This window comes from Cygnus atratus, chromosome 1 (genome assembly GCF_013377495.2).
Source record: "Cygnus atratus isolate AKBS03 ecotype Queensland, Australia chromosome 1, CAtr_DNAZoo_HiC_assembly, whole genome shotgun sequence".
Lineage (NCBI taxonomy): Eukaryota > Metazoa > Chordata > Aves > Anseriformes > Anatidae > Cygnus > Cygnus atratus.
The window spans coordinates 109,916,853-109,931,412 of NC_066362.1; the positions used below are offsets into that span (position 1 = coordinate 109,916,853).

A 14,560-nucleotide genomic window follows, 5' to 3' on the forward strand; every position below is an offset into this window, starting at 1 on the left:
TGTTTTCCTAATCCTGATATTATTGTGAGTATATGCAATTTAGAGCTACATTGAACAGATCATATGAAATGCCCTTTTTGGGTAGATACTGGCTTTTAATGTAATGTGTACCTTTTAGATGATGATGCACCTGAAAACTCCTTCGCTTTGGCATTTCCAGAACTAGATCAGCAGCTGCAGGTAATTTTTTTTTTTTTGGACTGCAGTTCTACTTCATGTTGACTAGATTTGTTTTGTTAAAAGGCTTTGGATGTTACACTAAGATGAAAGTTTTCAGTGGTGCTTCTCTAACCTATTAACATTTAATAAGGCTGTGTATATTTCTATAGCGGAAAACATTGTCTTTTTAAGATCTGCAGAAAAAGTGATTTGATGTTTTTAATCCAATTGCAAGGAAATTACTATTTGAATAATCTCATGCACTCTTTTATTTTTTTACAATCCCTGTGCAAAACACAGCATGTACTACTGCACTGCAGTGAAGGGAGTTCTTGTGGTTTTGATGGGAGCAGGAGTGAGCCAGGTATTACACTCTTATGACTACAGACTGTGCTAAGGTTGGTATGATCAGCTCTCTCTGAAGCATCCCAAGAGAATGCAAAGGTATGCAGTGCCATCCTATCTCTAATCTTGGGTAACAAAGGCCAGTCATCAAGACTGATTTCTCAAAATTACTCTAGTTCATGCTGTGCAGCCAGCAACTGTAGCATGCTGCCCTAGCAGATGGCTGCAGACAGTACCGGAGAACAGAGGTGAACCCTTTTGTGACCACTCTGACTTGTGATGGCAGCACAGCACAGCAGAGCCCTGATACGCTGGGCGATCCGGCGGCAAGTTGATGGCAAGTCCATGGTTGTCCAGGCTCAGAGCCAGTGCTGTATGAAGGGATTATTTCCCTTTCCTCTGTGGCGGTTCTGGAGTGTTTGTTGGCCTTTGTAAGCTACTTCAGATCATCTGTTTCCCAGGAGCATTTAGACTTCCTCTGATATTTCAATATGAAGGCAGTTGTTTCCTGAGTGTAAACTGAGAAAGGCATTAGCGGGCCGTGGTGTCCAATGATGTCATCCTTCCTGTCCCCATCAGCGAGTGAGACAGCTCTGGAGGGCTGCTGACTTAATGGACTTCACTTTCTCTCCTGCTGTTCTCATCAAAAGGATGGCTGAGGAAGGAATGGAGGATGGCAGAGACTCCTCTTGCTCTGTCCCTCTAATCCTGAGAACAGGGGCAGGATCCATAGGCATAGCTAGGAAGGATTAAAGGAATGAATAGCAACTTAAGATCAGGGCTGAAAAGAGCAGGGTAATATGATGGCCTCTTTATTCCACTGCTCTTCCAGTGCAGCAGAGAGGACTGATATTTTCTTCCCTCAGAAGGATCCATTTGAGAAAAGCAATATTGTTTTGTGGCCGAAGCACTGAAGTGAATGAACATCAGTAACCTACATTCTTTTACCAACTCTGTCAGTGACACACTGTGTGATCTGGGAGAAGTTGCCTCATCCCTCAGATGATCTGTGAAATGAGGTTAATAATTTTTACCTTCCTTTTTAAAGAGCATTGAGATCAGTGAGTAAAGACTGCTCTAAAAGAGCAAAGTATGATTATCATTACTGTTGGTGCATAAAAACAAGATTGCTAGCGTTAGATGTAGGTACTTCACAGGCTGAGTGATGATTTTTTGTTAAGACTTATGACCCATTTCTGGAACATATAATGTGCTCTAAGCTTGTGATTTTGTGATAGATTGAAATTGCTCCTCTGGAAGCATTCAAATCTGTTGGATAAATAATAGCCCTTCAGTATAAGTTTTCTAAGTAAGCACTAGAGCAGTTCCACAAAATACACCCTTTTGGCCTGTTAAGTACCTAACATTTATTTTTTTTTTCAACAGAACCTTCCTTTACTCTCATCATCTCAGGATGACAACAAATTCAAAGAAACAATCAAAGGCTTTGATTCAGATAATGCTCTTTTTATTACCCTTCCAAAACTTCTTGGTAATACTGAGGTAGTTCAAAGGATAACTTATGTGGATTATGTGACTTAAGCACTTGAAAGTATAAAGTCAGTGGTGCTGCTTCATCCTTTAGCTTTTCTAGCTCACATGCATATTTATATTTAGATGTCTTTATGTTCAGCCAGGGACAGTTAAGTCAACACAGGGCTCTCAGCTGGTGTAGAGGTAACAGAGCATTTAGCTGTAACAATGAATACTTGAATTTCCTTGCTTTCGTCAATCTGGATCATGGCTTAAAGTTATAAACATTTAATGTAATTATATTGTGTTTAAACTGCTTTAAAGCTTTGAAATAATTGTAACTGTAATAAAGTTATAATTTACCTAGTTACAATTTCTTATTAATTACAATTTTAAATTACTGTAATCCAAATTACTAAGGATGTGTCAGCCCCGTATAGTATGTGGTTGCAATTTATGCTAATGTAACCATTCCAGCTTTGAAACAGGTAGCTCCCATATTTCAGAAGCAAACTACAACAACATGGACTTCACCAGGACCTGCAGAAGTTTTGAATGGTGCTGCCCCTTGTCACTCCATCCAAGCTTTTCTGTATCCCAGAGTTAGCTAGTATAAAGCAGCGTGAGGTGTGATGTAAGCAAACCCTTTAATCAAGTGCGGCATAGCAGCCTGAAATACTTGAGTTTGTAAGAATGCTGGTACATATTTTCATAATAAAAACATCACATCTACAGCCAGCCACAAGATTTTCATCACCATGACATAAATACAGTGTTTTATTTAAAGAAACAAACTATAAATGCAAGGTAGGTGTCTAAAGAGTCACTTAAAAGAAACCACATCAGGTAACAACTAACTTTTTACATTTGAAAACTGGCAAGATTGTGAAATCTGTAAAAGAAGAGCCTAAGTTAGCTGATCTTCAGGTTGGATTTTGAAAGCAGTTTGAAAGATATGTAAGTTCACTAAGCCACTTGGAAAATCAGTGCCTTAGTATTTTATGCATGCAGGCAGCAGACCACAGCCTGAGTACCAAGCAATTTGCACCTCTGTTTTGGGCTTCAGGCCCTTGTCCTTCTATGTTAGGCCCTGGCAGACAACTTGGCTGTTTGAGCAGAATTACCTTGTGTTCCCAGTTTTCCTCCCACAATCCTACCATACCTCCTCTCCAGGCACTGGTGTCCGATGGCAGGGCAAAGTTCAACGCAGCCGCCCCCTGGCAGGGTAATAAAGCTTGCTGTCCAAGCACCGCTGCCAGCTTTGCAGAGGTAGAGGTAGGACTGGCTGGAGAAAAGGTATTTCTAGGAGGCTAACTGCAAATACTTAATGCTCTATAAGCACTCTTACTAGAGGACAAACCTAGTTGAAAGTCAGAGCTGCTTTCTGAAGAATAACAGTGATCTGCCTAGTGTTCCTAGGTACCTTCAGACCAAAAATGTTATCTTGTCCAACTACCTTCTTGATTGTTACATTTTCCACTAATAGGAAAAAGTTCCAAGGAGTAATTTGTAAGAAAATAATATAAATTCTCTAACTTGAAAGTTTTGTTCTTGTTTTTTAAGCCTTTAAAAAAAAGTATTATTTATGTATTGTATAGAAACATACCTTTCATTTATAGTTTGTTTCTTTAAATAAAATACTGATGCTTTTGAATGTATTTATGGCATGGTCAACCAGACACAAAAGCCCTATAAATGAGAACAGAGGAGTTTAATCTACATACAGAAAAAGTTTGGTCTCTTTTTATTATTTATATATTAAATAAATAAATTAAATAAATAGGTTGCTGAGATGCTCAACTGAAACAAAGCTTGTATTAGTAAGTTCTTAATTTTTGTTTCTTTTGTTTGCAGTACTGGAATTTATTGTATTTCCACTGAAGAGCAACAGTTTGCCTATTTGGGCTTCAGTGTCGTGTTCCCCCCCATGCTTGTGCAAGCAATGTAGTGGTAGTGAAGAGAGGGTAGGCTCCTACGTTTGTCAGTTTGCCATTGGGAAACGTTAACCTTTGCCTCATGTCAAAGTTGGACCGGGCCTTGGAAGGTGCTTCCTCGATTAGCTGCATAGTGGTGGTGGCCTCTGACAGGCATTCTGCTAGTAGTTATTGTCTATATTTAGATACATACATCAGTATCTAAGACCTTGTTGTTTAAGTCACTGAATATAGATGAAGGTGCCTAGCGTTAAGTACCCCCATCTAAGCCCTGTACGCTGTCTGTCCTGCTCCAGCATTTCCTGTGATTTACTCACTTCGTCTCCCTCTTCTTCAAGTCTTTTCTCCAGCTAGGAGTTTGGAATAGGGAATAGGGAAGAACACACGTCACATACAGGCACACAGGGCACTCTGTAATTCTTTATCCTCTCTTTTCATGAAATCATGAGCTTGAGAGAGGCATTTAGATCGTATTTTGTATATGAATCTCCTGAAATCAATGGAGTTGGATGACTGTAAAATTGATGCAGCAGAGAAGAGACTTCAACCATTTATAATATCAGCTTCTTAAGTCAAGGGGAAGTTTTTCATGCTTTAGTGGGAAATGTCTGTACAAAAGAAACAATGAAAATAGTACGAAAGGGACAGTTTCTATGTGACACAGACATTTAGCAGAAGCCTCATTTACTCTGCAACTTGAACAGTTGGACTTATTGCTTCTGCTGCCTGACAAGACTGTTGGTAGACACATACAAATTATTTTAGAAAGTTAAAAAATTTCCAACGTTTTAAAAAAGTATGCTCAGTATTAAATGTATTAAATTTCAGGAGACTTCCTAGAGTACCTTGGTACTCTATAATTAGATTTGACTGCCTATGAACTTGCTAAGTCTCCTGTAATGCTGCTGTGATAACTACGATCTTAGATTATATAAGACAGATATTGACAAAGTCGAGCATCATACTGAGGTGGGAAAAGAATGGAAAATCTCTCAGGCAAGGAGAGCAAAACTCTCTGTTGCTTTCATCCAGCAATGTGCAGCTATCAGTTTTGCTTGGTATAATGCAGTTCCTTCCATCATGGAAGAGTGCACAGGCCATGTAATGAGCATGGACCACATGGAAAACATTGTCAATGGAGTTTCTGTTTTTCCAGAAAGTTTTAGCAGGGTCTGATTTACCAAATCCACAAAAAGTGATCAACTATTCTACACCTGGGCTAGAGATTGCCTTCTAGGTGAGTCCACATGCTCAGCTAGCAAAAATGCAGGACACATCTTTTTTCTTTAAACTTTGACCTTTTCAGAAGCAGGTTTTGATTTTTTCTTTTTTCAAAGTGCCTAGAACCAAAAAGTAAATTCAAACAAAAATAAATATAATAAATAAATAAATAAATAAATAAACTCTTTAAAAGTTTTTGAACAGTGGGGTGACACTACTGACTACACAAAAGTTACTGTTGGCTGTGAACTTCTGTGGATGTGGAATGCTGATATCCATATGGCACGGCAAAAAACACTTTGTCAAGTGAGTAAAACAAGAAAAAAGAAAACAGTAAAATGAAAACTGAAAATTGTCTTTTTGTGACCCCCAGCAAAGACTGTAATTAGAACTGCTCCTTCAATCTGTCCTAAACAAGCAGAAAGCTCAGGCTCTTTCTACATCTTCACAAACTGCCTTTGCATACCTTCTTTCAACATCTTTCATATCTGGATTTGAAATTAAAATCTAAATAGACGGTGCAGATGTCCTGTACAGATGTACATACATATGTGCAGTAACAGAATAGCCTATAACAGGATCTCTTCATGTTTACTTGCTGGAGTCTGTAGAAAGCTTGTCAAGGTCACAGTGAGTTATTCTGCAAAATACTAGGAAAATACGAGGACCTTGTTGAAAATTAGGGATAGTAGGATAGACACTAGGATCACTGAAAGCTGTGGCTTTTGTATTAGCCTTGTGAACAGAATCAGAGATGCTGCGTGCGCGCTTTTTTTGCCAGCGGAGGAAAATGAGGGTGGATGACACTGAAGCCTGAAATACGCAGGATTAAAAGTAGCAACTGCTACCATTAAATATAACTTTCTTTGGCAGGGTCTTTTTTTGCTTATATAGCAGGTATGCTTTTATATATATTAATCACAGATGGACAAGATACTTCATGAAGTAACCAGCTCAAGCTGTACAAAGGAGAAATTACAGTATGGCTTTGGATTCTGAATGAAAAAAATACATACTGTAAATTGAATTTTATTAAGACCTATTGTGATTTGTCACCTATGTAAACTAGTGAATTCTTACCAAAAAAGAGCACACAGCGTTCATGGATGAGCAGTGCTTTCTACTGGGAATTCCAGTGCTTCTCTGCCACAGGCAAGTTGCCAGACGACTGTAGTCAGGGTAGCGACTGAAATGGTTCATGTGGCTTGCTCACAGGTGTCCAGAAAAAGGCCTGCCAGGTGGAATGGGCAGCAAAGGAAGACTGCTGGGATAAAATAAGAAAAGGAAGCTTAATTTGGGAGGGATTAGAGGAACGCAGCTTGGCTGCATGAGGGCCCTCTATAAGTACATCACAGGGGTAAAACAGGCAAGATAGGCAGCCAACATTTGAATGAAAGCTAGTGCTGGCACAACAAAAAATTATGTAAACTTCCATGAAACTGAACTGGAAAGGACATAAATAAATAAACAAATAAATAAATAAATACATCTAATCCTTGGTGAGGCTCTGGGCCAGTCTTCTACCTGGGTCAGGGGACTTCAATATTTCTAAGAACATGACAAGTCTCTGGATTACAGAATTTGCTCCTGATATCAGGGGTCTGGATTCATTGATTTTGTAGGCTCTTCCCAGTCCTGTTTAGATGAGTATGGGCTAGTCCAGTAACTGCTACTTTACTGTTATTGTTTTCTTTTCTGTGGCAATGTGTCAACACTGTAAATATCTGCTAATTCGGAGTTATTGAAGTACAAGTAAGCTTTGCCTCTTTCGGCACTTGTTTTTCAGGAGTTTGCCCTGCCATCTTCTGAAAATGCTTCTGTTGATGGGAGCAGATGCATTATTAATTCTCTGTACTCTTGTTTATGTCAAAAAAGTAGGCTCTTAGACATGGCTAAAATAATTTCCCTGTGCTTATGAGTTGGCTAACATTTCCTGTTGGGGAGCAAAAAACTGGCTAGACTGTTCTACCTCCCCATGTCTCTTGTGATTATAGTAGAGCTGTTTGTTAAATAACGAATGCATAAGTCTGTGTTTCATGTACTACTGGCCAGAAATTACTCATAGAAACTGTTGGCACTATCTCCGAAACCATTCTTAGAAATGTCAGTTTTACAAAGTGCAAACCGAAATATCCAGTTGTACAAAAACATAATCAAATGTACATTTTTACAGTAATTTTTACATTCTGGCTTAACTTTTAAGCATTAAATAGGTAGCTTTTCACAATTAAGTGCTTAATAGCATTCATCAAGATTGAAACAGAATTGTATGAGCAGAATACTAATAAACTGGTGTATATTTTGTTGTCAGTTTATTTTCAGTGATAAAATATCAATGTAAGAAAAAATGACGCTGAAGAGAAAACAATGGTAGGAAGGGGTTTGAAAGTCAGCAACTGGTTCTAAGTGGGAATTAGATACTAAGTCTCAGCATGACTAGATAATTTTTAGCTCTCTAAATATATCTTTTGAGTGGGAAGCTGGAATATAGAAACTGAATGCTGCTTTAATTTTTAAACTGGTTTCAACCAGCTAGATTTGCGGAAACTAAGTTGGAAGCAAAAGCAAGCTTTTTTTAGAGGAATATCAGTGTTTGGGGACTTTCCCCCTGGGAACTGTTTAAAATTGTTTTATTATGATGCATTTGTTGTTTGTTGATCTCTGGTAGATACCAGAGATACTACTTTGGCTCACCCTTGCATTCTTGGATTAGAGCACTGAGACTTCTATATTCCGTCTTGTTAAATTTGTGCTTATTATTTAGGTGACTATATGAATGGTGCTATTGCTCATCCACATCGAAATGCAATTAAAAGCCCAGATTCGCCAAGTAATGGACTGCACTATCCCAGGGGTCCCAAATTCTCTGAGCTCAGAACTGTGCCGTGAAACAATTCTGCTGCAGCATTTCTTATATTTATAACATGGAAAATGAGTATCCGATTTAAAATTTCGATGAGGAACTGCATACTGTCTACAAATACTTGCAGAGGTCCATACATTAGTCACATCTATGCACTACTGTACATCTGAAGCCAGCTTACCCTGCCCCTAGGATAAAAACATTTTCAATCTTTGTCTGTGAATACGCTTGATAAAATCTAAATTTTCAGTGTAGCTAAAAGAAAAGATTAGAAGATCATAAATAGGAAATGTCTGAAGACTTGAGCTTTTATTTTTCTAACAATGCAATTGAAGGAATATTATGCTACAAATAAGAGTCAAAGTAGGAAAACAAGCAATAAAAATCTACTTACATTGTGAAAAGCAATTGTATTTCTTTAACTGGACAGTGGAGGAACTATTTTAAGTGCTTCCTTTTACTTCAAACAGGTGGCTCAAGCATGCTATTTGGGGTTCATTTACAGTCAATTGATTCATGGCTAATAACTTAAAAATACTACACTTCCTGTAAGTGTTATGGTCAAAATGTGACAGTCAAGCCTAAGGCCCAAATTAAGTTGTATTCTTTTTAAGGAATAAAAAGCACTGACATTTAACCACACTGTATTTTCAAGATTTTAGTTGAAATTCATATGAGCAGTCCCAGGATAGAGTGGATTTATTTCCCATACTTATTAACTCCAGTGTGCAATGAAAAAAAAAAAAAAAAGTGTAATAATGTAGGTATTCAGGTTAGGAGGCTTTTACCATCACTGTGTCTTTTAAATCTGATTTTCTGTATAATTTTTGTTTTTAATTGCTGTCATCCTTCAACTCTCAATCTCACATGCACCTCTCATGGAAATTCAAAACACTTTGCAAATATAACTGGTATTACTCTCAGAACATTTCTGCCAAGTATATCCCCTTCTTCTACAGAAAATAGTGATGTGGAGAAACTGGATGCAATCTTGAGCAGACTACTTAGAGATTAAGGCATTGCTGGGTTACAAAACACTGTGAAATCTTGGCTTCGCCAGAGTGAGCTGTGAAACTCCTTCTGAGTCCAGCAGAATCAGCCCCAGTGTCTCAATTCATGGTCCTGTTCATTTTAGTAATAAGCTGGAGGAAGCCTTGCATCTGTGAATAAGAGTGTTTACTCAATAGCTTTCCATATATTTTCTTTTAAAGTTGTAGAATTGGAGAATAAATGCTAGTTTGTGCACAAATTACCCTTCTGTTCAGTACTGTCGTCTTTGCAGTGAAAACATGTTCACATATTTTGTGGGTATGAACGATGCATCAACTTTAGCATTCCTATATCTCTGTAGCTGAAAAAGGGGGAAGTAAGGAGAAATCTTTCTTTGAACAGTCTTTAGTGATACTTTGCAAAGTTGTAAAGGAAAGTTCTGAAAATCCTAACAAGGTTTGAAGGCTTATGCATGTTCTTATGCAGAAAAGTGTTTTCTTGCCTTCCGTGAAAGGCCATCCCTAGGAGTATTTTCAACACTACAGCTAGGGCCAAAAACTTTTTCTCAAAGTACCCTCACAGGGATGAAGATAAGGATTGTATCTTTCAAAATATGTGTTTATTTTGAATATTTAATTCAAAAGCAGTATACATATATGTTTTTTTCTTCTTCTGTTCATAAAGCCTCTGCCTCCTTGTCATGACTCTACAGAATCTATGCAGGTGTACAAACAGCACTGCAAAATAGCAGAAGAGTACCATGAGGTGAAGAAAGAAATTGCTCTGCTGGAAGAAAGAAAGTGAGTAACTTCCCCAAAGTATTTACTGCTGTATATTCTCCTTGTAAAGTCCTGTCCTAAGCATGCAGGTTTTAGATGATATTTCATTACCTTATTCCTCTGCCCAGCAGTCACTGTACAGCACAACGGTTAGGCCCTTGGTCCTTAGGATGAACTGGGAACACAAAGGACACAGAGCTGTCATCGCTTTGGGCCCTCAGTTTTACAGATGTCTCTTAAAACCTTCACTGACAGTATTAGGACACTTTATCACATAACAGTCTGGTTCATCTGGTACAAGTCCCCTTTAGAGTTCTAGGGATTTTTTTTCGGTGTAACTTTATATGTTTTACTGAAAAGCATAATGAATCCTCAGTTTGGTGTAGGTAACTTGACAATATTAGTAAACTTTTTTTGTGCATCCTCTTTATGTACATTCACATTTTAGGTGTTCATATCCAAAGTGCCTAAGCTGGAGGGAGGCTTTTTTCTTTTTTCTTTTTTTTTTTTTTTTGTTGTCTATGACCTATATTCACACCCGTTGTCTTCACATGACTATTTAATGGCAAAGTGCTTTCTGTGACTCTTTCCACAAGACATCTGACAAAGGAATTCTGAGAGAGAGAGGAAAGAAGGTGAGCAGTGAAAGCTTTTACCAGACAACCAACCCCAAGCAATAACAGTTACTGCTAACTTTCTCCTTCAAATGCTTTTTTATTTTTATATTCACACTGAGGGTGACTTGAAGAAGTGTGGCATTACTCAAGAAGAATTACCTCAGTGTGAATCTCTGAGGCTTCTTGGGAAACTAAAGACACACAATCATTCTTCCAAATGCCGCATTAAGTTTCTGTGATTGGTGTAGTGTATGGTGAGAGAAGGAATATAGCTCGTAACTATGTATGGAAGAGAAACACTCAAACACTATTTGAATGCATTTTTATATATCTATACAGTCTGTGGTACTAGCTGAATTAGAAATATTTTGCTCCTTGGGAACAGCAGATATATGCACAAAATTGTTTACCTGAACTCAAAAACTACCCTAATCAACCTCCGAGACCAGAAATCAGCCTCTCAGCAGTGGTCATTCTGGATGAATTAAGGAGCTTCAAGCTGGCATTTTCCTTCATTCCACCAGTGGATGTCAACAGTGGAACAATGTGAGGAAATTTCCACTATTCCTACCTTTGCTAAACCTGTTTTGTGGACAGAAGATTTCATGCCCCAGTAAATATGTTAATGCAACAGCAGCTGAATAAGGCAACAAATAGAATTCTATTATTGTCCTTTGTTACGTGCCTCCTGGTTACATATTTGTGGCTTAGATGTTCATGTGCTGTGTAGCTGTGAAATGCCTAGACATGAAAGGTGTCAGTGCAGCACCTTTCATGACCTCCCAGATCCTTTAATCAGAAGAAGTAGTCCTACAAGCACTAGAATTGAAGATGCTTACTTTTCTAAAGATTGGTGCATTGTGGTTATTTGATTTTGAGGTTTAAAAAGCTACAACTGCCAACTGAAATTTGTTTCTCCAGGGAATCATCTGTGAAGTCCCTCCCTTCAGGTAGATTGTCTATTTTGTAGTGTTTTGGAGGAGGGCTCATCATACTGCCTTCCCCCTTTCGGGTGTCTGTCTTTTCTGTTGCAGTAGGTTTTTTCTGTAGCAGAGAGGATTGTTTGTTTTAAACCTTCCAGAAACTGGGACTTCTTCGCCCTGTAAATTTTGGTTAAGATCGGAAAGTGGATTAGAAAGTTACTAGGACACACAGACCTCTACACACATGTAAGCATACATGACCTAAATAAATTTATCTTGATTTTTGTATAAAACTAGGTAGAAAGGAGGTACAAGTGTGGAGGTGTAGAAGTAAGCAAAACATAAATGAGGTTTTTGGTCTAACGATCACTTATTTCTATCTAAAAACGTTCTCAACAGTAACACTTTGAAAGTTAAAAGAAGTTTATGGGATAGCATATGCTGAATTAAAGAGGTGGAGAGTGGATCATGACATCTAGGGTGACATGTATATTGACTATTTCTCTCTCTCAAGAGAGGAAGATGATTTGTCTTTTCTAAAAGAAGTTTGATGTGATGCACAGCTTTTAGACTCAAAAGCAGTTATAATCAAAGTGAAAATGTGGAGTTGTCTGCAGCTTTCTGAAATTTGAGCGGATTAGGAACTGTTACAGGTGTCTTGATCTTCTACTTAAATTTAATGGTATGGAAATGCAGATGCACAATTGCCTAATACATCTGCTATCTGTTACTATTGTCTATTTCTTTTAAATATTAATTTGATAAAATGGACAGAAGTAGAGTTTTGTGCTTTTTAATGTGAACAAGTAATTTGTGCAGCGTTCTTCGGCTTACATTTTTACCAAAGACAACAAGAAGTGCTGTTGGATGATGGCCCTGCCAGTGTTTTGAACTTCTTCCCCACAAGTCAACGCACCTTTGAAATTCAAATGTTAAGTCCCACCTGGCTGCTTCTGCACCTGTGGTGCCTGCTAGTAGTACACTGGGCACACAGAATATTGAAGATGATGATTATCAGGAACAAAGCCGAAAATTGACTAAAAATGGAGAAAAATTCGGTAGCTAGGGGAAATAAATTATTTTAAGTCAACCTGAAATAAACATCTATAGAAGTATTGGACATGTTTAGTAAAACAAACAAGAGAAAATAATAGTAAAAAAGAATAGTATTCATTTTGCTTCATAAAAATTTTTTCCCACCTGCAAAGTTCAATTTAACCTTATATATACAAAGTAATAAACATAGGTGTATTTCTAAAGGAGGAGTCCTTAAGAACTAGAAAGGTGAATAACATTGTTATAAAATAGTCAAAAAATATTTACTCTTTTTAAAAATTTCAAAGGTTTTCAGTTCTTCTTAGTTTAACTTGTCTTACACTGTGGTGTGTGAATTATGTATGGCTGGAGTATGGAAAATCAGTGGTGCGAAACGACAGAGGTTGATTTTCTTCAGAGCAAGAACAGAGCTTATTTGTCCCTTTCTGTTGTGTGCAATGCAGCTTGCAAGAGTGTACTAGGTTGAGTGGGAGGGAAGATGACAACTATTTTACATGGAAATGGGAAATGTAAAAGAGAAGGGGAGGTTGTGTGTTCATAAAAAGGGAAACTAACGGGGCAAAGCAAATGAGAAGGGAAAAAAGTTAGGAAAAAGACAAATAAAAGGAAACAAGAAATTGAAGGAATTTAAGAGAACATCGGGTAGTTTTTTTTTGCTAATATAAATCATCATAGCTCTGGTTGCAGTCTTGACTCAAACTCTTCCCAGTTATGCCATTTATGCCAGCAATATGTATTAGAAGGGACAAAATCAGTCTGGAATGGGAGACACGGTCGAAAAGAAAGAAAAGGGTGTGGGAGCGAGAACACACTACATTTAGGTCACAGAATGTTATTTAATTTATGTTCCAGAAACACACATGTATTTCCATAACAGATGTTTTTGGGTATCTAAGTTTGGGTGAAAGGGATGGAATAGCTGGTTATTTTGAGCACTTGTTATATTGCTATTACTAGATAATGACCCTGGATTATGTAGTTAAATATTAGAGTTGCCATGGTTGCTAGCTATATCTTATATTCTTAGCTCTGGCTGTTTTTCTCTTTTTCCTCCCCCAGACAATTCTAATATAACTCTCCAGAAAATATCACTTGACCACCACCTGGTTTAGGATTGCTCTTTTTCTTTGCCATGGAGATGATTGCTTTTCCTTCCTTTACATGTGTTGCAGTAGACATGCAGTGGAGATGTCCACTTAATTTTGTGGGATACTTCCACATGCTTTAGCATGTTGTCGTGACCCAAGGAGTTTTTCTAAGGTCTCAAGCCCAAGTGGCTCCTCCAGGCACACTTTCTGGAGAGTCACTACACTGTTGAGACAAGTAGTCTTCAGGCTTTCAGGTACTGCAGAAAAAGACTGGTGTAAGTCATAAAGGCAACTTTTTATCCGACTAATTTTTCCATTCTAGGCCTGATTTTTCATCAGCTCAAACATATCCAAAATACCTGTTAACTTGCCAAATCAGTAGAAATAACATCTTCTCAAATACAAAGAGAAACCTCAACATGCCCTGTTGTAGTAGTGAATACTTCCACACCTTTATGTGCTGGCATCTGAGGAATGGTTTTATTTACATTAAAGTAGGCTATCTCAGTTTTTAAAAAATTAGTTACCAGACTTTGAACACACAAGGGCAGTCTCCTCAGTCAGCAGTTACCTGACGGGAATCTCATGATTCCTCCTGACATGAAAGTCAAATATGGGAAGAGTAAATGACCTTATGGCCACCAGAACACAGACACGTCAACTAGGAAGAAGCGTGTAGTACCACAGGTTCATGATCCTGAATATGTTGCTCACAACCAGGTAAAGACAAAGGCAGCTCTTTGCACTGTGGAAGCTGTTTGCCTTGAGTCCAGTTCATCTCCAAATAGAGTTATCTGGAATTAAGTATATTTGCCTTATCTAACACTTTTCTTGGTATTTATTTGTTGTGAGTATTACTGTAAAGTAATTCTGTTCTCTGCAAGGGCAGTCATTAAGGCCAGGACAAGAGAACAATTTCCCTAAGACCATGATTTTTTATTTTTTTTTCCTGGTCTGGTATGGCTTGTGGTTTATTGATTTGTGATGCAAATCACACTGGTCTTCCCTTCTCACCCCAACCCCTCCCCAAAAAAGAACACTTAAAGTGCACATTACAGATTGTCTCAAAGCTTTGAGTACCCCAGCACCATTTTAGAAAATACCTTATCAAT

At 37.9% G+C, this 14,560-nt stretch overlaps 1 protein-coding gene across 5 annotated transcripts in view; it reads left to right on the forward strand.

The window, feature by feature from the left end:
• MAP3K7CL (MAP3K7 C-terminal like) overlaps window positions 1-14,560 on the forward strand; it is a 30,584-nt gene that overhangs the window by 11,960 nt on the left and 4,064 nt on the right. For 2 of the 5 annotated variants that reach the window (XM_035546075.2, XM_035546076.2), the window contains 2 exons: window positions 119-180; window positions 9,670-9,785. In XM_035546075.2, coding sequence (XP_035401968.1) covers window positions 119-180; window positions 9,670-9,785 — 178 coding nt within the window. Of the gene's footprint in view, window positions 1-118; window positions 181-459; window positions 604-1,336; window positions 1,524-5,350; window positions 5,439-9,669; window positions 9,786-10,766; window positions 10,928-14,560 lie in introns of those variants that run through there. The other 3 variants (XM_035546078.2, XR_004778548.2, XM_035546077.2) reach the window with 3 other exon arrangements.